A 23,902-nucleotide genomic window follows, 5' to 3' on the forward strand; every position below is an offset into this window, starting at 1 on the left:
TTTAGAGGAGATTAATGTTAAGCAACACAAACTTGATTAGCCATAAAAGTTAAGGTACTGAACCCGTCATTCATGTGAGTCGAGTTTTAAACATTCAACTTACAAGTATAGAGAAATACTATTATATTACTTGTGGCGCACCATCAAGATGTTTTTATGAAGTGAAAGGCAAACTAAAATTGTCAATTAGAAGTGCAAGAGGCTTTTAATGTAGGTGGTTATATAATTTATGTTCGAGTCTCCCTTTCTTAGCATTGCTTATTCAAAATTTGAAAAACAAGAAAATAAGAAAAGGTTATTCTTTTACTAATAAAACCTTGTTAAATAGTGTTAACCATGTAAATTGGATTCTATATTTGTATGAATTTCAAATCGTGCAATTTGTCGTGTTCGAATTTGTCACACAGAAGATGCATAAAATTTCTCTAATACACAAGCCCAATCCAAAAGGCCCAATAAGAACGAGGGCAAAAATGTCATTTTACAAGGGCGCCAAATACAACACAGCTCAACGGTCTCTCCTCCCTTCAATCGGCATTTACGAGGTTGCTCAACAGTCACCAACTCCAACCATCCAACAAACCAAAAACCTCGATTTCATCGAAGATCCCCACACAAAAGAAGATAGACACTCACATTTCATATAAACACTCCAACGAAACCTTGTTCTTCTCTCCCCCCAGCACACCACAGCGCAAGTCGCAGGTGAGTCTTCGGATCTTTCTATGAAATGGGTTCAATGTCGACGCGTCTCCACTGATTCCTGATCAGTTCAGACATAGGATTTGATCATGTTGTTAGAATTTTAGAAATGTTTTCAATCTGGGTTGATTTGATGTTTTGTGTGTGTTTAGATTGTGCTAGTGATTCAGTGAAGTGAAAAGAACTAATCTTTATGTGATGTTGTTATTATAAGCTTAATTATTAACAACAACAATAACAAAGTCTTTTCTCGCTGGGTAGGGTTGGCTATATGAATCTTAGAACGTCATTGCACTCAGTTTTGTATCATGTCTTCCGTTAGATTCAAGTACCTAAGTCTAATCTCAATTATTAACACCACTTAATCCAAAATATTTACACAATAATTTGTGATAAAGTGGTTTTCCAGTGTGGAAAAATGATGTGCCAAATTAGTTGTTCATCCTGTTAAGATTTGATCACATAAATTGATTGTTTTTAATTGCATCAGACGACACAGTTTACAGTTTCTTGATTTGTTTTTACTTTTATGAAGAAAAAAAAAAGTTTAATTTACTGCCTGTGTTAGTAGTTAAAATCGGTATTGGAATGTCTCTAATGATTGCTGATAAGATGTGAGAAGTTTGAACTTAGTATTCTTCCTGATCTTGCAGAACTTTGATTCGGTTTCTTGTGATTTGTATCTAAAATGGCCACGACTGCAGCTCCCGGATCACACATGGCAGCGGTTAAGCGTTGCATATCGTCCTCTCAAAGAACTTATATGTCATGCACAGCAAAGTTCGGTACAAACAGCGAGGTGGGAGTTTGGAGAAGGCTTAAGAGTTCTTCGCACATCTCAGGAACACAGCCATTCTCCCAGAGCTTGAAATCAGGGCCTGCGAAATCCGTGAAGGTTGTCACAAGAGCAATGTCAGGAGTAGCTGAGAACACTCCACTACCAGGATTGCCTATTGATTTGAGAGGTCAAACATCTTTCTTCTAGAAATTGTGCTTTAGTACTCAATTTGTTAACGTGTATATGAGGTTCTGTGTTTTTCTTTGTTGTGACGAACTTGCATGTTAATGACGCACAATTAAAGTCGAGCAACAACAATAGTTATTGGGGATCAGATATTTCTAATGAAGTTTTTCGTGAAGATCTTTGTCATTATCGTCAATGATATATTATTTTAGTTTACTGGGTTGTCACTTGTCACTGATGAATGCAGTGTATGGTTTACAATTTATAATTCCATTCTATCTCTAAATCAAGAGGATATCAAAAGGAATGTGACTTCGTCTAGGAAGACACTTTTGGAAGGCAAAGCAAGACCATGGGTTTGCTTTCATTGTTTAGATTATTTGGAAATGGAACTATCCATGTATTGGCTTTCTCAGATGGATTAGTTTCGTTGATAATTGTTCACACAAGAAGAACATCGAATCTGATGAATCTAACACTGAGACAGCTATTTGCAGGAAAGAGAGCATTCATTGCTGGTGTGGCTGATGATCATGGATATGGATGGGCAATATCAAAAGCTCTTGCTGCTGCTGGGGCTGAAATTCTAGTTGGTACATGGGTGCCGGTATGTAAATAAATATAACTGAATTCTCTAGTGATATTGGAGCCTTAACTGTTGGCGAAAATGTATAGTTTTTTAATGAAGTTTTCTTTGGCATAGGCACTGAACATTTTTGAGTCCAGTTTAAGGCGTGGAAAGTTTGATGAGACACGCAAGTAAGAGCAGATCTTTCGTTTCCTGCATTTCATGCAAATCTATTGATGTTTATCTATCTGTGTCTAATTCAGGCTTTTCTTTTGTTTCTTTATCCCCTTTCAGACTGCCAGATGGCTCTTTGATGGAAATTACCAAGGTTTACCCATTAGATGCAGTTTTTGACAGTCCCGAAGATGTTCCTGAAGATGTATGAATCTCCTGATTTTTAGTTTCTGGAATGTAAAATTTGAGCCAAATTATATTTGTAGTGATGCTCGTATTGTGTTTTCTGCAGATAAAAACCAACAAACGCTACTTGGGGTCCTCAAATTGGACTGTTAAGGTACCATTTTTGTTCACCAGATTACAGTTCAATTGAGTTATTAAATTATTATTTTACCGGCTAGCAGATAATGAACAATCTTTCGGCCTTTAAGTGACGCACAGAGCCAAAAGGAAGGGGGGACCTATCAGGGCCTTGACTCCTCCCTTTCCCTCCAAAAACATAAAAGCCTGGATATAAGTTTGGCCTATCTAGTATAATTTCCCATAGCTTAGACCCAACAACAAAATACTGGAAGGTATTCTCATATAACCCTGCTATAAGGAGAAAGAAACCTCCATACCCCTAGTAATGTGCCATTCGTTGCTCATTAGATGCAATCTTCAAGATGAAAATTAGAATTTGTTAGAGGTATGATAGTTAAACTAAATGTTTCCAGATGAATTACATGCTTGAAATGTCTCAAGGTTATTTGCAAACATATAGGTTATAATTGAATATGGTCGAGCTCAAATTTTTCTTTATTATAGGTTTTGTTTCCAGATGTTGGGTTAAGAAATTGGCCCGGCTTGGCTATATTGTCTGATTCTGTAAATATGTTTCGCAGGAGGTTGTGGAATCCGTGAAGCAGGATTTTGGCAGCATTGATATCCTTGTCCACTCTCTTGCCAATGGGCCAGAGGTGAATATTTCTTCCTTTTTTAGGTTTTGCAACATTGTTTAAGATCTTCGTGTTACTTAGGAAGTAAATGTATCATTCACAGGTTACCAAACCTCTTTTGGAGACGTCAAGATATGGATATCTTGCAGCTATCTCTGCATCGAGTTACTCATATGTTTCTTTACTCAAGCATTTTGCTCCAATAATGAACCCAGGCACTACTCTAACTTTAGTACTTTCTTTCTCCTCCTCCTCCTCCTCTCCTCCGCTCTTCAATTTTCAAAAATCCCATGATGTTCTAGCAAGTGTTTTTAGACAGCCTTGAATCTAAAGGTAAATGTTATCGTGGCAGGTGGTGCTTCACTCTCTCTAACATACATTGCTTCAGAAAGGATCATTCCCGGGTACGTGTCTTCTTGCATTGATACTACTTGTCAATAGTTATTCTCAGAGTAAACTTTTTTTTTAAGCTATTTTACTTGCAGATATGGTGGAGGGATGAGTTCAGCGAAGGCTGCTCTAGAGAGTGACACACGTGTGAGTCTTTTATCTGTTGCTGTATTATCTTTTAGATTGACCATTGTCTAGATTTTTCCTAATTTTTTGTAATCAAACTTATATATCCCATTTCTACGCTTGAATTCAGGTGCTGGCCTTTGAAGCTGGAAGAAAGCACAACATTAGAGTTAACACAATATCTGCAGGTACTACAATTATTTTCTGTTGACAGAATCTATCTTCCACTCTTGACCACCTTGAGGTCAAACGGTGTTTACGTTATGAAACCAAAATATCGATGTTACATGCATGCTTTTAATGATAAGCTAATTAGCTACATTCAACTTAAGGTGTTGATAAGCAATAGTGGCACATTTTTGTTAACGGGGCTTCAAGCTTATCTAGACCTCACATTTTTGTTAAATCCTTGCTGCATGCTTCTGTGTCCTCACATTTTCTTCTCTTGCTAATGCAGGACCATTAAGAAGTCGTGCAGCAAAGGCAATTGGATTCATTGATATGATGATTGATTACTCGTCGGAAAATGCACCCTTGCAGAAAGAACTATCCGCTGGTGAGTGATTAAGTACACAACCAAATACAAGCATGAAAATCATATTTTCCATTCTTCATTATACACGATTTTACCTTGCAAACTTAAATGAACTTCAAACTTTCATGGACACAGAGGAGGTGGGGAACGCTGCTGCCTTCCTGGCATCGCCGTTGGCATCAGCTATCACCGGAACTGTTCTGTATGTGGACAATGGTCTGAATGCGATGGGAGTCGGAGTTGACAGCCCAGTTTTTGAAAACCTTGATATTCCAAAAGCCGCAAAGTAACTCTCTGTGCTAGTGCTAGAGGTCAAAAATAACATGGGTGTTTTCCATCGAGAATTGAGGGTAGTAGGGTCTTTTTAGTTGGAATCCATTTTTGCTGTTGACATTGTTATGCATGCTGAATCTAAAATGACATTTGTTATTGGTGTAATTGTTATTCACAACCAAAATGAAAGGTGCGATGAAATTTCACATCATTTTACGATTTCTTTTCTGAATGGCATCAGCGTTTTCTTGACTGCAATTGCGCACGGGTGAGTCTTCCACAATCGATTGATTAGTATCAGGCTCAGATATGCCTTCCCCAACTGGCGGCTCCTGCATAACCAACCCTCTGTTCCTCGAGAACTTCCTAATTGATGTTGTGGATGGTGTTGTTTGAGAATCTTCGCATAGCAAATCGCCTTGAGGATTGCTTGATTTGTTTACTTTATAGGTCCTGCGCGGCATCAGCTGCTCGCCGTCCCCAACAATCTCTTTCATGAACTGAGAATTTCACAAATGCATCATTTGTTAGAGGAAAATCCGTCATCAAATCAGCTATAGTAAAACATATAATCGATAAAGTCGTCACCCTTATGTCTCCATCTCTTGAGTCGAGCTCAATCTCTGGAGGGTATTTGTTTGGTCTGGAGTGCGGTGCATCTTTCTGGAACTTTAACTACCTTCCAGTCCTTGAAATCAAATCGGAAGACCAAGTGTCCGTAAGTAGCCTCCCCGGAAGCAATTTTTTTTGGCAGAAGGAGCATTCCTTGGCGCTGAAATAACAAAGACAAAACCATGTAATAACCAAGTAAGAAACCCTATAACCATGCAAAGAATTCGAAACAGAAGGAATGTATGAAACAGAAAAAAATGGATAGCTGTTATTACCTAGTGCAGCATCGGGGCAGGTTTCTGGAAAACAATTGAGACTGCCCTTCCAAGAGACTGAGCTGCTTCCACTTCTACTTCGTTTCTCCAGCTGTTTGAGAATACAGTTAACAAAACCTCTAGTTGTGATTCCTTCCTTGTTATGTGCCTTGACATAGGTCATCAAGTGTCATCTAGTGGGTTGTGATGTCCAAAAGCGCGACATGATGACCTTTGCCAAGACACATAGTTTATGGCTTTTCGTTTTGTGTTTTTCTATACATTTCTTTTTACATCTCTCCCATCTTCCTACTCTTCTATCTCTTATTTATCTATCGTTTTTCTTTGTATTTCCGCTCTATCATTAATGGGACCTAATTGGGTTGAGATGAGAATACACGATTTCAATTTCTCGGTCCTTTCCCAATCCAAATCCAATCACTTGTGAATTTTTCCTTCTGGTTTTGCAATTAGTTTTTGCTAAAGAGTGCTATTTTTCCATTAAATTATTTTGATTTAATTGATTGAAGACATAAATTTTGAAATTTCATCTTAATCTAACCACAATCGATAGAAAAGTGAACATCACCTTCATTTTCGAAGATGAGAAAAATGCTCGTCATTTGGAGCACTCTAGCAATGAGCATTCAGCAACCAAATCCGCGCCTAAACATTACTACCACCAACTCAACTCAATTATTTCCAAAATATTTAAAATTTCAAAATTTAAATTTCACTTCTTCCAAAAAATTTAAAAATTTAAACTTCGTGCCACGTGTCACCAAACCGATCCCCTCCTCGACCAACATGCACTATATCCGAATCTTCTTTGTGAGGATTTTCAAATCGTGTCCGTTCATCATACATCATGTGATCAAAAATCATTTTAAATACTCGTATTTAAAATTAAACATGAACAGTACCTGAAAAAAAACTAAATGTTTAATGTACAATAACCGAATACAATTCAAAGATTCTCGTTCATATACCCCTACCATTTGTAAACACCATCTCAGACAACAAAAAACAGAAGCCCCATTTTCGTAAATTACCCCAACTCCAGGGCTAAATCCTGACGGACCCGCCCAGATGACAACTCCCACATGAATCTCCAAATCAAAGCCAAAAACTCAATTCACTGCCAAATTCAGTGTGACAACCCAACATCAAATCGGTTATAAATTTTACCCCCTTTTCCTCCAAAATTCCGAATTAGGCTTTTCTGCAACAACAAAACAATGAAAGCGTCGGTCAAATTCCGTGAGGACCAGAAGCCATTGATGCGGGCCAAGGTCCCACTCAGCATCCTGGGCCTCCCCTTCCAGTCCGGCATCGTCGCGGGCGAGTCCAAGGAGCTCACTCTCAACCTCGGCACCTTCTTCGAATCGGGGCCGTCCGTCAAGATCGCGTATCGTCCCAACGACGCGTGGAACCCTTTCTCCCTCGTCGTTAAGACCGGGACGGGATCCTTCGGATCGCCGATTTCTAGCTCCATGCTGATGAGCGCCGAGTTCAATCTCCTCGGCCGCGGGAGAAACCCTAGCTTCATGCTCCATTTCAAGCCACAGTTCGGCGACTTCTCGATCAAGAAGTCGCAGTCATCGGTCTTCGAGAAGATCGTCGGTTCTCAAAACGACGCCGCTGTGGTGGAGACGCCAGTGGTGGAGGCGGAGTTTTCGGGAAAGAAAATCACGGTTTTGCCATCGGAGAATCCGGCGGATGGAGTTCTCACGGGTGTGTTCTCCGGGATGGAGGTGGCGGCGAGGACGTCGATGCCGGTGAGGAACCGGGCCGTGGTGAGTTTGAGGTGGGGGGTTCGGGTTCCCGCGGAGGTGAAGAGATCTGGGGCGAATCCAACGGCGGGGATTGCTTTTCAGAAAATCCCATTCTTGGTGATGAACAAGATTGGGATCGAACACGTGGACGGCTGGGAATCGAATGGCAAAGCCACAAAGGCAGCGGCGGAGGATAAGGGGGTTACATTTCCGGGAAATGGTGAGGTGGCGGAGGCTTGTTTTAGGGTGAAGCATCAGCAGGAGGCTTTGCGGACGGAGAACGGGTTGCTGAGGAAAGCCGTGGAGGATCTGCGCCACGAAATCGCCGACACCGCGAAGTCGATTGCTGAGACAAATGGGGTAAGTAGAAATTCGAGCGGGAAAGTGGATTGGCGGTCGAACGGGAATAAGAAGTCGCCGGAGGGCGATGTGGCGGAGGAACTGAAGAAGGCAATCGGTCACTGATGGGTGGCTCCGCCGTGCCGGCGGCTGAATTTGTGGAAAATTCGAAATCGTACTAGTCTGGTAGTGAGCTATGGAGCGAATAGAATCAATGGATTGTTTATTGATTTTGGTAATTTGGATTTTTGATCGATATTGTTAGATATTTTGGTTTTGTAAATTGCTGAATAATAGGTTGGGGATACGGATACCGATGAATTTTTCTATTAAAACAGTGATATTTTGGTTAATCATGCAATCGTGCTTCTAGTTTCAACATATCTGTCATGTCACAAATTCTATATAATAATCATAACTGTCGTACAAAAGTTGTGTAAGTGCTAAAAACGTACAGTTCCATTTTCCATGTGTTTTGAGCTCATTCAACTTATGCGGGTATACTCAATATGACAACTTGGGATTCATAATTCTAGCTGTACGGTAAGTAATGAATTATCTTTTATCTTTTCCTTTTTTAACAAACGATATAGCATTCACGAGTTAAATTAGTTGTTAGGAAAGAGAAGGATCGCTGATGATCGAAACCAGAGTGCATAGATTTGATTGCTTCCTCTTCAATATACTGTATTCCAGGTTCACATACTTTATATTTCTCTTAGTGTAGATTGATGTAAATTATCACTTGTAATAAAAAGAACATAGTCGTATGAATAAAGCCTCCTTACCAAGCACAAAAGGGACGGAAAATGTCATAATACAATTCTGCAAGACGTTATTTTCACATTTAAAAGAAAAAACTAAATATATTACTTGCATCCCTATTGAAGGAAAAGACATATTTCACCTCTTGTGCATAACATGTTTTTACAGTATAAATTCTAAAATCGGAATCATTCACTTTTTAATTTTTATTTGAAGATCCCTGAAATGTAACTAAATAGACGATTTATCATGAATTATAATGTGGATTTGTTTCATACTTTTGAAAGCATAAAGGATTCTGAATCCAATAATTTTTTGTAGAGATGATTTTTAAATAAGATTTAAGAAATTAAACAAATCTAATCATATAAATTAGGATTAAGAACCTAAAACTCCGAATCATTACCTTTTTAACATTCCAAATAAGTATCCAACCTATTGAAAATGTCATATCCGTTAAGCCCTAGTTAAATTTTTGTTAAATTAGGGCTTACTTTGTCTCCAAAATCAATAGATGGTCATGGAAATATGGCCTCCACCAACTAATAGTCACAAGCTATCACCGTCAAACCCAATACACAATCACCAACTGCACCCTACAACTCAAGGTCACTCCAAACCAAAGAAAAACAAATATGTTGTAGCGGGTGGGAGTGGTCAAGAAGGGTATCCACTTCACATCATCACCCACACGGATCACATAGAGCTTCAACATGTTACCAAACAAATAAATCTAGTGGCAGGTGCACTTACTAACCCAGGACTTACAACAGGTCTAAAGTATTGGAAATAGACCAGATTCAATCTTGTAGGTTTCTCCTTTAATATCAAGATTATGAAGGTGATACATCAATATCAGCCTAAGTTCTTTCTCCCCTTCTTTCTGAGTCTTCCTCCCTTATTCCCTTATCATATTTAACTCACCTAGGACTTAATATTTCCAACCACCAAGTAGGCCAGTCAAAGCTTTCAAGACTAGTATAAAGGTTGGGATGGAGTTTTGATGGCCACAGGTGGAGCTTGGAGGTGGCGAGGACTTAATATTTCCCGATCTTCATTTTTGTTTTTCATTTTTTATATTTTTTTTGTAAATTTGTTATTTGTTATTTATTTTTTCATTCATGTCATTTTTGAAGTTATTTTTATTATTATTTGAGTCTAAGTAAGCTAGAAATGTCCTGTTGTATGACCCTAGAAGACTTGGGTGTTTCCGAGACTTCTCCCTTAATTAAATTTCTTTTATCCTCAAACAGTTGAAGTGATACTAAAATATTGAGTTTTTTAGGTAGTTAATCCTATAATTGATAGAGTAGTACTATTTACACACTTATTTTTACTTCTTACACAATCCTTTCAATTTTTACTGTTAAATCGAATGAATTGAAAAAAATCGATACTCAAAGTTAATAACACTAAGTAAAAAGTAAAAGTGTGTGTAAATAGTATTATTCTAATTTATATGGTAACGATACTTGCAAAAAGCGTTATTTGTGCAAATTTTAAACTTGATAATTTTTTTAAGAATTATTATTAGCACTACAAATCTCAATTTCAATTTGCACTCTAAACATTCTTTAATAAAAAAAAATATACATTTATAAGAAGTGTAGAATATAAATTTTAAAGCACCAAAAACAGTTTTCATTTTTTTTTTTCAAAATTCGAAAAGGTAAATTTACTTAAATACTACAAAATTAGGAAATAAAATAATAAATTTGGCCGACAAAAGCTAAGCCAGTACGGTAGGAAGCGTATGACATGCTCGACATAAGTGCCTATATCACAACGCAACCAAATAAACAAACAAACAAACAAAAAGCCCTAAAAAGGGAATTAAATCAAACATATTTCTCAATGGAATTGCAGAGGCCAAACCAGAAGAACCCAAACTTATTAGAGACGATGGACTGACTCGGTGAATGATTTTCCTTATGGATAAGCCCGCTAATTTTTCCGAGAAACAAACACCAACATGGGGGACCTGGGAGGAGCTCCTCCTCGCCTGCGCCGTCCACCGCTTCGGCACCCAGAGCTGGGACTCCGTCGCCACCGAACTCCGCAAGCGCAGTTCCAACCTCCACCTCCTCACCCCGCACGCCTGCAAGCGCAAGTTCCACGACCTCCGCCGCCGCTTCAACGACGCCGTCTCCGCCGCCAGCGACGATGATAAATCCCCCATCCTTTGGCTCGACCAGTTGCGGCAGCGGCGGCTCGACGAACTCCGGCTTGAACTCCAACGCTACGACCGCTCCATCGTGTAAAAATCTCAAACCGTAACGACGGCGTTTGATTATTATTTTTTAATTATCCATCGGAGTTAATAGTTTTTTTTTTTTTTGGTGATTAAAATTAATCGTGTAGGTCTCTGCAATCGAAGGTGGAGAGGTTAAAAGAAGTGCGCGAACAGAGTCTGAGGGAGACAGAAAAACCGGTTGAAAAATCGGATCTTGAGAAGACCCAAGAGGTAGAGATCAAACCGGCTGACGTCTCGCCGGAGAAGAAAGATATCTCCGTGCGCGACGGACGGTCGTTTGACGAATCGAAAACGACAGATCCGAAACCCGAGGAACCCGGAACCGGAGATGCCGATACGGGTAATGGTTCGGAGCCTGATGAACCGGGTGAAGCAGCCGGTGAGGAGATCGGGACGGCCGATAAGTCGAGTAATCCGGCGGTGGAGGATTCGTGCAACGGAAGTTCCGATTCGGTGGCAAAGGAACCGGCGGTTATGGAGTCGGAGAAGGGTAACTCGCGGGAGTTGAGGGAATCGGTGGCCGAGTCAAAGGGAGGGGAGGAAGGGACGAAGGAGAGTCGTCAGAGTAGCAGTGACGTGCAGAGCTCGGCGAGTTTGTCGAGAAAAGCAGGTGAGGAACCTGAACCGGTCGGACCGGAGGACCATGGTGAGCCGGACCAGGAGGACCAGTCTCCCGCCATGAAGGGGGTCCCAGTTGAATCTCAGCCGTTGGTTGATTTCCTCGAGATCCTTCGCTCTCTTAAGTTTGCCTCCTTTTTCGAGCGCCGGCTCCATTCCCAGGTTTGCTTATTTTTCCTTTGAAAAGGAAATTATTTTTTTTTTTTAAATCTATAAAAACCTAACGACGACGTATTTATGTCAGACGTCCCTATCCAATAAGGTGGCGACACGTCACCGTTGTTTGAAAGGCTGCGACGTTGTCTTGTTTTTTTTTTTTCTCCATATTTTGTGTTTTTATATTCTACCTGATGGTGCAGATTAAGAGGACTAAAAGGGACCCACCTCGTGCCGTGTTGTGTCCAGTTCAACTTTCTATTTATTTAAATCATCTTCGAGGGATAAAATTTAAAATATAAACTTTTAAAACCCTGGGCAAAAATAAATCCTGAGAAAGAAAATATATTTCTGGACTAAATTTGTTCAAAGATTTAAGTCGGACTTAAATTATTTTGGACTCACCAAATTGTTATATTTTAATTTTTTTTTTTTTTTTTACTTATAATACAACGATTTTGATCAAATAAGATTAAATCTAATGATAAAAAAAAGATTTTACGATTCAAAATTAAATTTAACGTTCAAAATATTTTAAGAAAATTATTTAAATCAAATTTAACTTAAAACTTTATAAACATCTATGTATTTGTATGATTTTTAAATACTTATTAGAATTTAAATATTTTTAGATTAAAATGTGCATAAAAATAAAGTAGGATGTTCTACATAAATTTTATTTTTAAAAAAGTTACCGAAAAAAAAAGAAGGTTAAAATTATTATTTAATAATGTCGGACTAAAATTTTAAGCAATAAAGGTTGGAGGAGAAAAGTAGTTTTTGGATTATGGCTAAAAAAAGTTTAGCTTAAATTTTAAAGTTTTATCTCCAAAGATTGGAGATGGTCTTAGAGGAGTGTTTTTCACTCTTATTAATTTGTGGTTATTGATCTTATTTACCATATTCGATGGATAGCACTACCTTTGTTCAAATTCCTGATTATGTCTACCGCATTCCTGGGTTGCGGTCTCTTTTTAAGCTCTCTATATATCGGGTTCAAATCCTTTCATGTTTAGTTGGTGTAGTTTAGAATACTATATGTTATAATAGCACAAAATGTTATTTTTTTTGGAGTTTTGTCGAAACACTTTCGGTATTGTTCATTTTTAACGAAAAACCACATTTTTATCTTTTTTCTGATACTATTCATTACACCTTTATTTGTCATTTTTTATTAAAACTAAAACTTTTTTGAACTTTTTGTTAGTTTTTTTTTTTTTTTTTTTTTTTTTTTTTTTTAATGTCAGGTCTTGCCCTTAGATTTCAACTTTTGACTGTTTTTTGGGTCTATCTTTAGACTCTTATTTTGCACAAAAAAGAAGATGGTAGCTAGAATAGTTGGTAGGGGACCCATAGGACAAAACTATAGTGCAATATAGGTGTACCACACCATGTCATGGTGTGCACACTTTTCATTTTCCTTAATATGTGGATGATTAGAACTTCGAACATTTTTCAACAAAGTAAAGATAAATACAACTATATTTAGGCTAGATATAAGCTTGATTTGATACTGAGGTGATTCTGATTGGGAGCTGTTTTTGTGTTTGATAAACATTCAGTTTCAGTTTTTTTTCACAATTTTGGATGAAAAAAAGCAAAAAACAAGAAGCTGCAAAACCCAGCTTTGAAAAACTGATTTTTTTTCACATCTGTTTTACATAAAAGTTTACCAAACACTATAATACTACTTTTTTTTTTCAAAAGCACTTTTACAAAAAAGTTTATTAAACACTCTGTTGCTTTATTTCACAGCTGCTTATTCTCACAGCACAGCAGAAACAGTTTTTTTTTTCAAAGCACAACAATATTAAACCAGCCTATAGTCAGGATGCCCATAATGGATGTGCACTTGAATTCAAATTCTACTCCGTGCAGTTAAAAAACCATCTCTTGTAAAGAGGATTATTGAAAAATGGTGAAGTGGATTTGTCTGAACCGATGAGATAAGTTACAAGATGATATTTTAAACTAGTCTAATTGACGGGGAGGAGATTCAAACTAGATGTGTCTCTTGAGATATAGTTGCTTTGTTGGGTTAAAATTTGTTTTGCCAAAATTGTATACATTCTTTATGTTTTTGTGGGCAAAATTGTGGCGCTTTCAACTTGAAAGCTGCAGAACAATTGCAGTGACGTCGTCCATTTAGTAATCTTAAATGATTTGACATTATTGGAAATTAAGAGTTAACAATATCGCTTATGGTTCTCAAATTGCAGGATTATACAAAAATGATTCGGCAGCATGTAGATTTTGAAATGGTGCAAACCAGACTTGAAGGAGGTTGGTACTCACGGTGCAGCAGAAGCTTATTTTTTCGAGATATGTTGCTTATTTGCAACAATGCCATAGTCTTCTTTGGGAAAAAGTCTCCAGAATACAAGGCTGCATGTGAGCTTCGGTCACTTGTGTCAAAGGAAATGGCTTGTTTGCCTCCTAAGCAAGAACCGCCACCTAAAGAAGAAACTCCGACACAACCAGCTCCCCCTGTGAATCCTGAACCTGAAACGTCGGATTCATTGCTCGCAAAATCAAAACTATCACTTCCACTCAATGCTTGTCGCAAACGCAGCTCCATAACGGCAAGAGCGTCCACATCTTCTTCAGGACCAGAAAGAAGAAAAGAGCAGGCCTCTACATTCCGTGATGTCAAACCAGCTATAAATTGGAAACAAAAAGAGGAGTCCTCGGATGAAATTGAGAAACTCCATGTCACCAAGAGAAGAAGAAAGGAAAGACGTAGGAGCAGTACAAGAAACAACATGACCAAAAATGTCAGGACCCGTAGTAATACTAACAACGAAAGAAACTCAGATGTCAATGAGAATTCGGAGTCCAAAGCTGAGATGGAAAAGAAGAGCAGAGTGTTATCTAGCAATGAGAATTCAGAATCCAAAGCTGAGACGGAAAAGAAGAGCAACAATAATGCAGGTGGGAAAAAGCAAAGTGCCGCAAATTTCTTGAGTAGAATCAAGAGCTCCTCATCCAAAACCGTATCATTGCTAGAGGCATCAAAGACCCCTGAGAATAACAGCAAAGGAGGCAGAGCAGAGCAGAGGAAAAATGGAAATGGCAAAGGAAACACGCAGAAAGATCAAGGTTCGCGCAGAGGTTCTGGTGGTAGACAGGCAGCGAAAGAGCAGGACAGCCCATCGAAAAGGAATGTGGGACGGCCCTCAAAGAGGGCGGCAGCAACAATGGCTGGTCCAGCTAAACGAGCTAGAGGCCGATGAAGCTGAAGTGCACAGCAGTCGACAGGCAAAGAAGGGGATGGTTGGTTCTTGGTAATGTGCCTTGTTATAATAATATTACAAACAGTTTTTTGTTCTTCTGATGATAGAGTTATATATAACGATACTTATAATTGCATTGTAGGGTTCTAATGATAACTCATGGATTATATAGATGGAACTCGATATTTTCTCAATGGAATTTGTTGATAATTGTATGCTTAAATTATGAAAATTGTTATCGGCACTCATGAGGAAGAATTTGCGAACGAAGAAGGGCAGGAACTTTTTGGAGTGGTACAAGAATGAGGGTAATGACTTGCGTTGCTCCTTTGCGCTTGTGATAGGAGAAGATTTTGGAGAAGGTATTGTACTTTCTAAACGTAACACTTTTGATGGTAAATGAATTAAATCGAAGTTCGACTCACGTAAGGGATGAAGTTGTACAAAAAGGGTCTAAATGTGACGTTTTACGTGTGGAAAGAAATTTCAATGATGTAAGTAGGGGTGGGTTCAAAAAACCGAAAGCTAAACCGAACCAAAGTCGAAAAAAATCGAATTGAAACTGCCAAACCGAAAAAAAAAAACCATATATAAATTCCTAACAAATATGTTCGGCGTCAGAGTTCCCTGACCTCCAGGTTGGGGATAGTTGCTCTAAGCCAACTTGATTGTAGGGTTTGTGTTGATATCATTATACCAGTAAGTTCTTTATAGGTTTCTAATATTTAATGCTTTATAAAATTTCTTAAAGTTTGCAAACCCTAGCCGTCACTCACTCACATTTCAATTTTCACCTTTTCTCAAACACACTCTCTCTCCCCTTCCGCTGCTTCCTCTCTGCCTTTGTGATAGGATCCATTCAGTAGGAATGGAGAGGAAGAGGAAAATGCAAGGAAAGTAAGAAATAAAATAACAATTTTTTTCATTCATGCCTTTCCCAAATGGTGAAAGGAGGCTTCTATACAACCTTAGAGGAGGGGTGCCCCGATTGGAACACATCTCCACCCTCACTACCGTTGGATGAAACCAACTACTACTAGGATAAGACAAAGTACCATAAAGATATAAACCCAATAACTAGGATCCTAACACTTTGCTTCCTCGGTCTCTCTCTCTCTCTCTCTTCTTCCTCTATTCCTCCAAATCACTCTCTTTCTCTCCAGTCTTCTCCTGTGGAGATGCTCTGTGGATTTCAACGGTAGCAAAGAGGAGAGCCAAACCACAATGACAGTGGGGCAGTCCAGGGGCACAATATGGGATTGATGGGCAGTTGACGGTGGACGAGGTTAGTCTTAGTTGGCAGCGCCTACATCTTCAGTTTTACACCTGCAAGAGAAGAAGAGACGACATGGTGGCTCTGAACTGAAGCCGTCAATCTCTGATCTCCGTTTGTTGGGTTTTATTTATTTTTTAGTTTATGGGTTTTAAATTTTATGGTTACCCATTTGAAATTTATGTAATTTAAGGTGGAAAAGTTTGTATTTTTCTTTGAATATGTTTTGGAATTTTCTAGATCTATTGTGAACTTGACTTTGAATTTGAATGTGGGCGTGCGATATTGGGGTCTGATTATGTCATTTAGACGAACCCATTTGCTTTGTTTTTGTTTCGATCTGCATCGATCAGTTAATTTGTTGAATTATTTCATGATTTTGCAAATTTTTAACTTTTAGAATTTTGAATCCTGGTGATGTACATTTCATTGAAGAATATATGTTTCTATATTTGCTTAAGTTTTGAAAATTTGAATTCGATTTGCTTGATCATAAGTAGTTGAATTACTTGAATATATTCAGGATTTTGAGGCTCTCAATTCTTTGATATATGAGAACTGGGATGTTGATAGGCATTAGGTAGGAGGTTCCTTCCATTTACATCATTTTTTGAAAAAAAAAAAAAAAAATTTGAAACTGAACCGAAAAAAACCAAACCAAAACAACCGAAAAAAATTTGAACCGAACCGAACTGAAATTTCGGTTTTAGCAAAAAATCGAACCGTTTCGAACCGAACCCAGCCCTAGATATAAGTGTGATGGTAAAATTAATTCAACAGATTCTCATGCGTTTGACAATAAGGCCTCGTTTAGCAGCTCGGACTGTACTGACTATTTTTGTCGGATAGGATAAATAGCCACCGGATAGTATTGACTAAATTAGTTGGGCGTTTGGTGCAGTATCGGACAAATGACCATATTATTTATAGTGTGTTTGATATATACTAGATAGGAGGAATCAAACTTAAAATAAATTAAAAAAAAAAAAAGTGAAATCATTTTTTTGTTCCCAGATCTCTCCGCACCCCCGAAACACCCTCCCTCTCTCTCCCTTCTTCCCCGACTGTAGAAGAATCCCAAATAATTGTTCCCCAGCTCTCTTTGCCGCACCCCCCAAACTCCCTCCCTTTCTCTCCCATATTCTTCTTCCCCAACTGCAGAAGAATCCCAAATAAATTCAAATAGCCAGTTGCAGAAAAATCCCAAATTGAAATCATCTATCCTCCGCACCATGTTTCTTTGCAAGACCCAGTTGTAGGGGAGGACGATGAGTAGGTGATGAGGAAGGCCACAAGGAGAGGACGACGAGGAAGGCCACGAGGACTAGGAGAGCAGAGATGGCGAGAGAAAATGGCGTGACAGAAGGCGACAGGGAAGACGACGATGGCGAGAGAAGGAGACGGGAAGGACGACGATGCCGACAGAAGGCGACGAGGAGGAGGACGATGGCGAGAGAAGGTGATGGGGAGGACGATGATGCCAAGAGAAGGCGAGAGAGAGAGGGCCGAGTTCACGAGAGAGGAGAGTGAAGCCAACTAAATAATCCGAGCGTTTTGGTTGGTTTTATTAAGCAGGCATATACCGTGTTAAATAAGCTGACCGGTTAAATTAATCCAGCGCTTATTTAGTACGAGTGAACGCTAAACACCCGAGTCCGTATAACTAATCCTATCTGATCCTTTATCTGATCTGCCAAATAGGGCCATACTATTTAATTAATATTTTCTTTTGTGTTAGCAAACCCAATCTAATTGGGCTCTATAAAAAAAGGGAAAACTTGAAATAAATCCAAATTTGTAAGCAATTACTAGATATAATCCAATTTTATTTAATTATTGATTTAAGTCCAGTGACTCATTGTCCACGTCATTTTATTTTCATTTTTTTGTCAAAATTACCCCTCTATTAACATTATCCTTTAATTCTAGATTTACTTGTATTATGAAATTAATTATTTATCTTTAAATAATCCCCTACTTTTAGAATTAGTTTTAAAGTATATCTCTTCTTCCATAACTCTCGTATACAATTTGTGCTGTGTTCTCCAATCCCTTCCTTCTTGTTCAGTCTTCTTCTTTCAAGTTTTAAAATTTCCAGAAAAATGTTCTCTTCCCAAGATAAATTAAACAACCACAGCCCACATGCATAAGGAAATTGAAACCAACATCTTGCTCAATAAGAATGTCTCAATTCAAAAGGAATGAAAAGGCCAAGCCTAATGTAACAGAGACTCAACTACTCTAAAATCAGAAATAATAAAACTTGTCAACACTGAAACAACCGGTAACTTCGGGCTGAACAAATTCCAAACCAGGCAAGGATTCGAGTCAACATCCAGGATACTAAACCAACTCATTCGCCTTATGAAATTCAAGTATAGTGGTTGTCAAGATGTATAAAATGTACACTGTTGGGATCTAGCATATAGAAACTAGAAGGAGCAAAAAAAAAAAAAAAAAAAAAATTTCACCCTTTCTATAACCAGAACAAAGAAGATCCTAGTTATGTGGAAATCGATAACATCACACAAGATTATGTAGAGGAAAACTCGTGTCCATAGCCCATCTTCAAAATACATAACCACAAGATAGATGTTGTATATTTTGTTTATCTACTTGTATTATATATTTCTGTAATGAATCTATTTGTATATTTTGTTTATTCTACTTGTGTTATAGATTAATTGTATTTTATCTACCTATACGATATGTTTTTGCTCATTAGTCTATCTATATCACATATTATTTCGTGTTATCTATCTATATGATAGGTTTTTATTCATAGTCTACCTATATCATAGATTAATTAATATTATCTACCTACATCACAAATTTTTTATCTACCTCAACAACGTTTCTTTTAATTTTTTTATAAACTTATAAGATTGGTTGTAATGTGTTTTTAAAATGTTTTTAATTAGAAAATGGGTAGATAAAGGTATTTGAATATTCAAATTTTAAATTTTTTAAATTCAAAAATAAAGAATTTAAATATTTTTTATTTTCAAGGGGCAAAATAGGTGTAATAAAAAATCAAATAAAATTGGACCCAATCAGAAAACAGGTGAATTTTTTGGACCTGGATCAAATTGCCCCTAAAAAAACTCAATCTAATTGGTACCCCTTCGTTAAAATTAGTTCCAAAAAAAATTAGCATGATAGATGCTTCCAAAACCAGAGTAGTGTGAATCGCCAAATAGACCACAAGTTCAGCAAGCATGCAATATAGCCAATTTTTGCCAAACAATATACCCAAAGAACCAAAAGACCTGGAAGAATTGGAGAAGATGGCAGGCCATTGGTGGAATACAGAAAAGCTGACACTATGATGCCATATCAGAAAGTGCCTTGTTGCAGCCATAATCCATGAAAGTGTTGATATAGAATCAATGAAAAATGCTAGTGGATTTGTGCCACACGTCTCAACTGTCATATTGTGCTCCAACTGCTGAGATTCATTTGACAAAGTAAACATGAGAGAATTTAGAGGTCCAAAACCAAAGAATGCTGGACAAGAAACCGAGTGTGACTCGTTGGATGCAATTGCTAGTTCCATTGGAATCTTCAAAACTATGAAATTTGAGGCATCAAGAAAAGTGATTGATATCCCCGAAGTCGCATAGGAAATGTCGTCTTGGAAAAGTATTTGGCCTATGAGTGCAGTCCTTAATTGGTCAGCTTCCACAAACCTTGGATAACCCAGTAATTTGATATATAAGAGGTGAGGAACTAACAGCTCTATCGGAACAATGTTTCCCAGTAAAACACCCATCCACACAATTAATGAGACGAACACGTTATCAGCGAAAGAAACTTTCGGATTGAACCAATAGCTCATGCAAGTGATATCAGTAGTAGCAAACACACGAGCACCACATGCGTGTAGTCATTCCAATAATGCAGAATCGCATCAGTCATTCTGTTCACATGCTCAGTGAGTAGGTTGGAGGTCCAAAAATAGTGTGGAAAACAACTTGTCACAAACCATTGAATACCTCAATTCTTCACAAATATTTTGCTGTTGGAAATTTAGAAGTATGTGGAATTAGTTTAGAATTCAAGGACTGCCCTTGCCACCAAGTCTCGAGAAGAGTGATGCAACCAATCAGGTATTGCAGGTCAACATTATGCCGATATGATCCCACAATTAATCCATACAGTGGTATAGTGAGAGGGGCCATAATTCCATGTATCAGTGCTTCTGATATTGCCTTGGTCTCCTTTTGCAAATTTGAATCATAACGCTGATCGTTGTTATCATGAGACTCGGAGATCAGAACGATAACATACCACATCACTCCATCTCGTAGACATTTCATGAAACAGTTCAGCTGCATTCAAAATACCTTTCTCGAATGTGCCCACAAGGTACTTACAAAACCACCAATTGGAATCATTAAAAAAAACATCACATAAGAGCCAACAAAATAAAACCCTCAAATTTCCCAAACAATCATTCAAGGAATTAAATATCTTAGGTCTAGTTTTCGTAGTGTCAAGGAAAGAGAGCTGCGAATGCGCATAAGTTGCAAATTGGCGTCTGAGTGTGTGAGCGAGAAACCCATACTTTGTACACCTTTGTCTAAGTTGTTGCAACCACTCAGATGAGGTAGTGCATCGGTGGAGTTGGTGGAATTCGGGACCAACGACGGCCCATGAGAAGGCAGAATAGTATAGGCAAAGGGCGATGAAGGAGAGCCAAACATTGACACAATGACATTTGGTGGTGTAGTTTGACGAGTGCCCAGGGAGACTGGGCGAAGACCCAATTTCTGGCGAAATTGAGGAAATCGAGACGGCAAAGAAAGAGCTAGGAGCCTTCATAACTGACTCCAAATGCGGAATAGAGGTCAGTGGCGGCGAGTATATGAGCGGCCTCGGGTAAGGGTTTAATGGCGTCGATTCAAGTGCACGGGAAATGTTTAATTTAAGCGTTGAATCCAAACCCTCCAATTGAGACTCTATCCCATCTTCTAATTCCGTAGGCTGAGTTTGCAACCTGTCTTGGCAAACACGCAGAGAAGACACGGATTTCGTAACACGTTGAACTTGCTTGCCCAGATTCGCATGATGAAGAACTGGCTCCAGCGATGCCGTTGTGAACTCCATGAAGGCGGGTGTGGACGTCGTCGGCCCCTGTAAGTCTGGAGCTGGAATGGTCATGGGCGAATTGGGAAGGGTCAAGTAGGCGTGGGTGAAATTGGGGCCGTGGGTTGGTGGAGGGGGCGGGTAGTGGTGGGAGAAATATGGGTCAGAGTCAAATGGATGGAAAACAGAGCTGTTGGAGGACTGGGGTAAATATTTGGAGGTGGGGAAATCACCAACGGGATGGGAATAGGAGTGGAATGACGGCGTGGTGGGAGAGGGGGACGAAGGACCAGCAGTGAAAGGGGTCCTCGACGGGTGGAAGGTAGCGATGGCCTGTGGTGGAGAAGTACTCCATGTGGGCTAAGGGATGGTAGTGGATTGGCTCGTTAGAGAACGGAGCTCCTAAAGACAAGTTTGTTGGAGTTGCTCCTGCTAAGTGCGGTGGATGGCCAGATCTGCGAGGTGGTGCTGCAAAGCATCCTGCCGTAGGTTCATCAGCGTGACCTTGGCACGCAAGTTCTGGATTTGAGTGATGATGTGCTGTTGCCGAAACTGCCGGTCGAGTGCCACATTCGAAACATCGGTCACGGGCACCGATGCCGTGCGCTTGCCCATGGAAGCACACTTGGGCTCTGGATACCAGATGATAGGATCTATTTCGTGGGAATGGAGAAGAAGAGGAAAATGCAAGGAAAGTAGGCAATAAAATAACAATTCTTTTCAGTCATGCCTTTTTCAAATGGTGAAAGGAGGCTTATATACAACCCTGGAGGAGGGGTGCCCCGATTGGAACACATTTCCCCAACTACTACTAGGATAAGACAAAATACCATAAAGATATAAAGCCAATAACTAGGATCCTAACAATTTGCTTCCTCAGTCTCTCTCTCTCTCCTTTCTTCTTCTAAATCACTCTCTATCTCTCCAGTCTTCTCCAGTGGAGATGCTCTGTGGATTTCGACGGTAGCAAAGAGGAGAGCCAAACCACAATGGCAGTGGGGCAGTCCAGGGGCACAATATGGGACTGATGGGCAATTGACGGTGGAAGAGGTTAGTCTTAGTTGGCAGCGCCTACATCTTCAGTTTTACCTCGGCAAGAGAAGAAGAGACAGCATGATGGCTTTGAACTGAAACCGTCAATCTCTGATCTTCGTTTGTTGGGTTTTATTTATTTTTCAGTTTATGGGTTTTTAATTTTATGGTTACCCATTTGAAATTTATGTAATTTAAGGTGGAAAAGTTTGTATTTTTCTCTGAATATGTTTTGCAATTTTCTAGATCTATTGTGGACTTGACTTTGAATTTGAATGTGGGCATGCGATATTGGAGTCTGATTATGTCATTTAGACGAACCCATTTGCTTTGTTTTTGTTTTGATCTGCATCGATCAGTTAATTTGTTGAATTATTTCATGATTTTGCAAATTTTTAATTTTTAGAATTTTGAATCTTGGTGATGTACATTTCATTGAAGAATATATGTTTCTGTATTCGTTTAAGTTTTGAAAATTTGAATTCGATTTGCTTGATCATAAGTAGTTGAATTACTTGAATATATTTAGGATTTTGAGGCTCTCAATTCTCTGATATATGAGAACTGGGATGTTGATAGGCATTAGGTAGGTTCCTTCCATTTACATCATTTTTTGAAAAAAAAAAAAAAAACTGAAACTGAACTAAAAAACACCAAACCAAAACAACCGAAAAAAATTTGAACCGAATCGAACTCAAATTTTAGTTTTGGCAAAAAATCGAATCGTTTCGAACCGAACCCAACCCTAGATGTAAGTGTGATGGTAAAATTAGTTAAACAGATTCTCATGCGTTTGACAATAATATTATTTAATTAATATTTTCTTTTGTGTTAGCAAACCCAATCTAATTGGTACCCATCGTTACAAGTTTCGGTGTTAAAACAATTTTTTACATGTAATGTGTCATTACGCTTTAAAATTGAAACGGTTCATTTTTTTTTCATAATTGTCGATTTGTTCCACACATATAGATGGCTTAACAGTTTTCTTTTAATGAATTTTTATAATTTTTTTTTTCAAAAGAGAATGACTTTTAAAGATGTACTTTTTAGACGATAACTAAAATAAACGATTTTGATTATGACGTTTATATAACAAAATGATGTCATGTCGTCTTCTGTGTATAGTAATGACTTGTCCTAGCCATAATTTACAAATTGTCACCTAAGCTTTGATTAAAATCTCCATGTTTTCCTTTATTTCTTCTAAACGAGAAAAGAAAAGAAAATAATAATAATAAAAAGCCAGATTCTAATGGGGGACCTTGACCTCTTTCTTTCATTTGGATTTCCTTCCCTCAAGGGGTACCCTTTTATTCCAGGTATTCTTGTCAAAATGTCAAACGCAATTATAAATTCAACACAAAAATCCTTCAAACAATGTGGTTGTGGATATCATCCCTTCATAACAAAGTCATCCCCCAATCCCATCCCCTTCTCTCTCTCTCTCTCTCTCTCATCATTTGCCAGTTACAAACACACTCTTTTCATGACAATTGAGGTAGAGGAATTCCATATGACCTTTCAAAACTAACCCAAAGAATCCCAAAACCAGATATCCAACCTTCTGCTCAAATGGGGGCTTCAAAGCCGTCGCCTTTGATACCAGAAACGCCGGCAGATTCGCATCAACTGAAAGGGTCTCTTAGAATTCATCTGCAGAATCAGATTTCGTTTGCGTTTTCGTGTCTTCTTCTGCAGGTGTGCTTTTTTCTTTGCCATTTCTGTTGATTAATATTTCTCTGCATTTTGGGGTCCTCCAATTTTTCCTTTGTCTTTGGGGGTTTGTGGATGATCCGTTTGTTTATATGTGCAATTGATGTTTTAGAT

The 23,902-nt window shown here is 38.5% G+C and overlaps 3 protein-coding genes across 4 annotated transcripts; all 3 read left to right on the forward strand.

Annotated features, from left to right (window-relative positions):
• Window positions 1–545: 545 nt before the first annotated feature.
• LOC103940555 (enoyl-[acyl-carrier-protein] reductase [NADH] 1, chloroplastic) lies at window positions 546–4,884 on the forward strand. 2 transcript variants are annotated; one of them, XM_048576313.1, is made up of 13 exons: window positions 546–705; window positions 1,356–1,667; window positions 2,164–2,273; window positions 2,370–2,425; window positions 2,529–2,613; window positions 2,701–2,748; window positions 3,296–3,370; window positions 3,453–3,564; window positions 3,702–3,753; window positions 3,835–3,886; window positions 3,996–4,053; window positions 4,323–4,421; window positions 4,536–4,884. In XM_048576313.1, exons 2-13 carry the CDS (start codon window positions 1,391–1,393, stop codon window positions 4,688–4,690), a joined length of 1,179 nt encoding a protein of 392 aa, XP_048432270.1. In that variant the 5' UTR covers window positions 546–705; window positions 1,356–1,390; the 3' UTR covers window positions 4,691–4,884. The 2 variants fall into 2 exon arrangements, with proteins under 2 accessions (XP_048432270.1, XP_048432271.1); XM_048576314.1 differs by having other exon boundaries at window positions 1,407–1,667.
• A 1,638-nt stretch (window positions 4,885–6,522) lies between these two features.
• LOC103940561 lies at window positions 6,523–8,006 on the forward strand. Its single transcript, XM_009350706.3, has one exon. The coding sequence runs from the start codon at window positions 6,778–6,780 to the stop codon at window positions 7,777–7,779; it is 1,002 nt and encodes a 333-aa protein (XP_009348981.2). The 5' UTR covers window positions 6,523–6,777; the 3' UTR covers window positions 7,780–8,006.
• Window positions 8,007–10,334: 2,328 nt separating this feature from the next.
• On the forward strand, window positions 10,335–14,873 carry LOC103940557 (uncharacterized protein DDB_G0284459). Its single transcript, XM_009350694.3, has 3 exons — window positions 10,335–10,675; window positions 10,780–11,452; window positions 13,666–14,873. The coding sequence occupies exons 1-3, from the start codon at window positions 10,338–10,340 to the stop codon at window positions 14,677–14,679; spliced, it is 2,025 nt and encodes a 674-aa protein (XP_009348969.1). The 5' UTR covers window positions 10,335–10,337; the 3' UTR covers window positions 14,680–14,873.
• Window positions 14,874–23,902: the final 9,029 nt, after the last annotated feature.

This window comes from the organism of the source record quoted next, unplaced genomic scaffold (assembly GCF_019419815.1).
Source record: "Pyrus x bretschneideri cultivar Hongxiangsu unplaced genomic scaffold, Pyrus_bretschneideri_v1 Contig9, whole genome shotgun sequence".
In the NCBI taxonomy this organism is placed as follows: domain Eukaryota; kingdom Viridiplantae; phylum Streptophyta; class Magnoliopsida; order Rosales; family Rosaceae; genus Pyrus; species Pyrus x bretschneideri.

What these genes read in the sequence shown, in the direction of transcription:
- LOC103940555 (XM_048576313.1), top strand. Translation starts at nt 1,391, where the DNA reads ATGGCCACGACTGCAGCTCCCGGATCACACATGGCAGCGGTTAAGCGT. An exon ending in CTCTTGCCAATGGGCCAGAG is followed by an intron (nt 3,371 to 3,452) that starts GTGAATATTTCT and finishes TATCATTCACAG; the next exon opens with GTTACCAAACCTCTTTTGGA. An exon ending in GCAGAAAGAACTATCCGCTG is followed by an intron (nt 4,422 to 4,535) that starts GTGAGTGATTAA and finishes TCATGGACACAG; the next exon opens with AGGAGGTGGGGAACGCTGCT.
- LOC103940561 (XM_009350706.3), top strand. Translation starts at nt 6,778, where the DNA reads ATGAAAGCGTCGGTCAAATTCCGTGAGGACCAGAAGCCATTGATGCGG.
- LOC103940557 (XM_009350694.3), top strand. Translation starts at nt 10,338, where the DNA reads ATGATTTTCCTTATGGATAAGCCCGCTAATTTTTCCGAGAAACAAACA. An exon ending in CGCTACGACCGCTCCATCGT is followed by an intron (nt 10,676 to 10,779) that starts GTAAAAATCTCA and finishes TTAATCGTGTAG; the next exon opens with GTCTCTGCAATCGAAGGTGG. An exon ending in AGCGCCGGCTCCATTCCCAG is followed by an intron (nt 11,453 to 13,665) that starts GTTTGCTTATTT and finishes CTCAAATTGCAG; the next exon opens with GATTATACAAAAATGATTCG.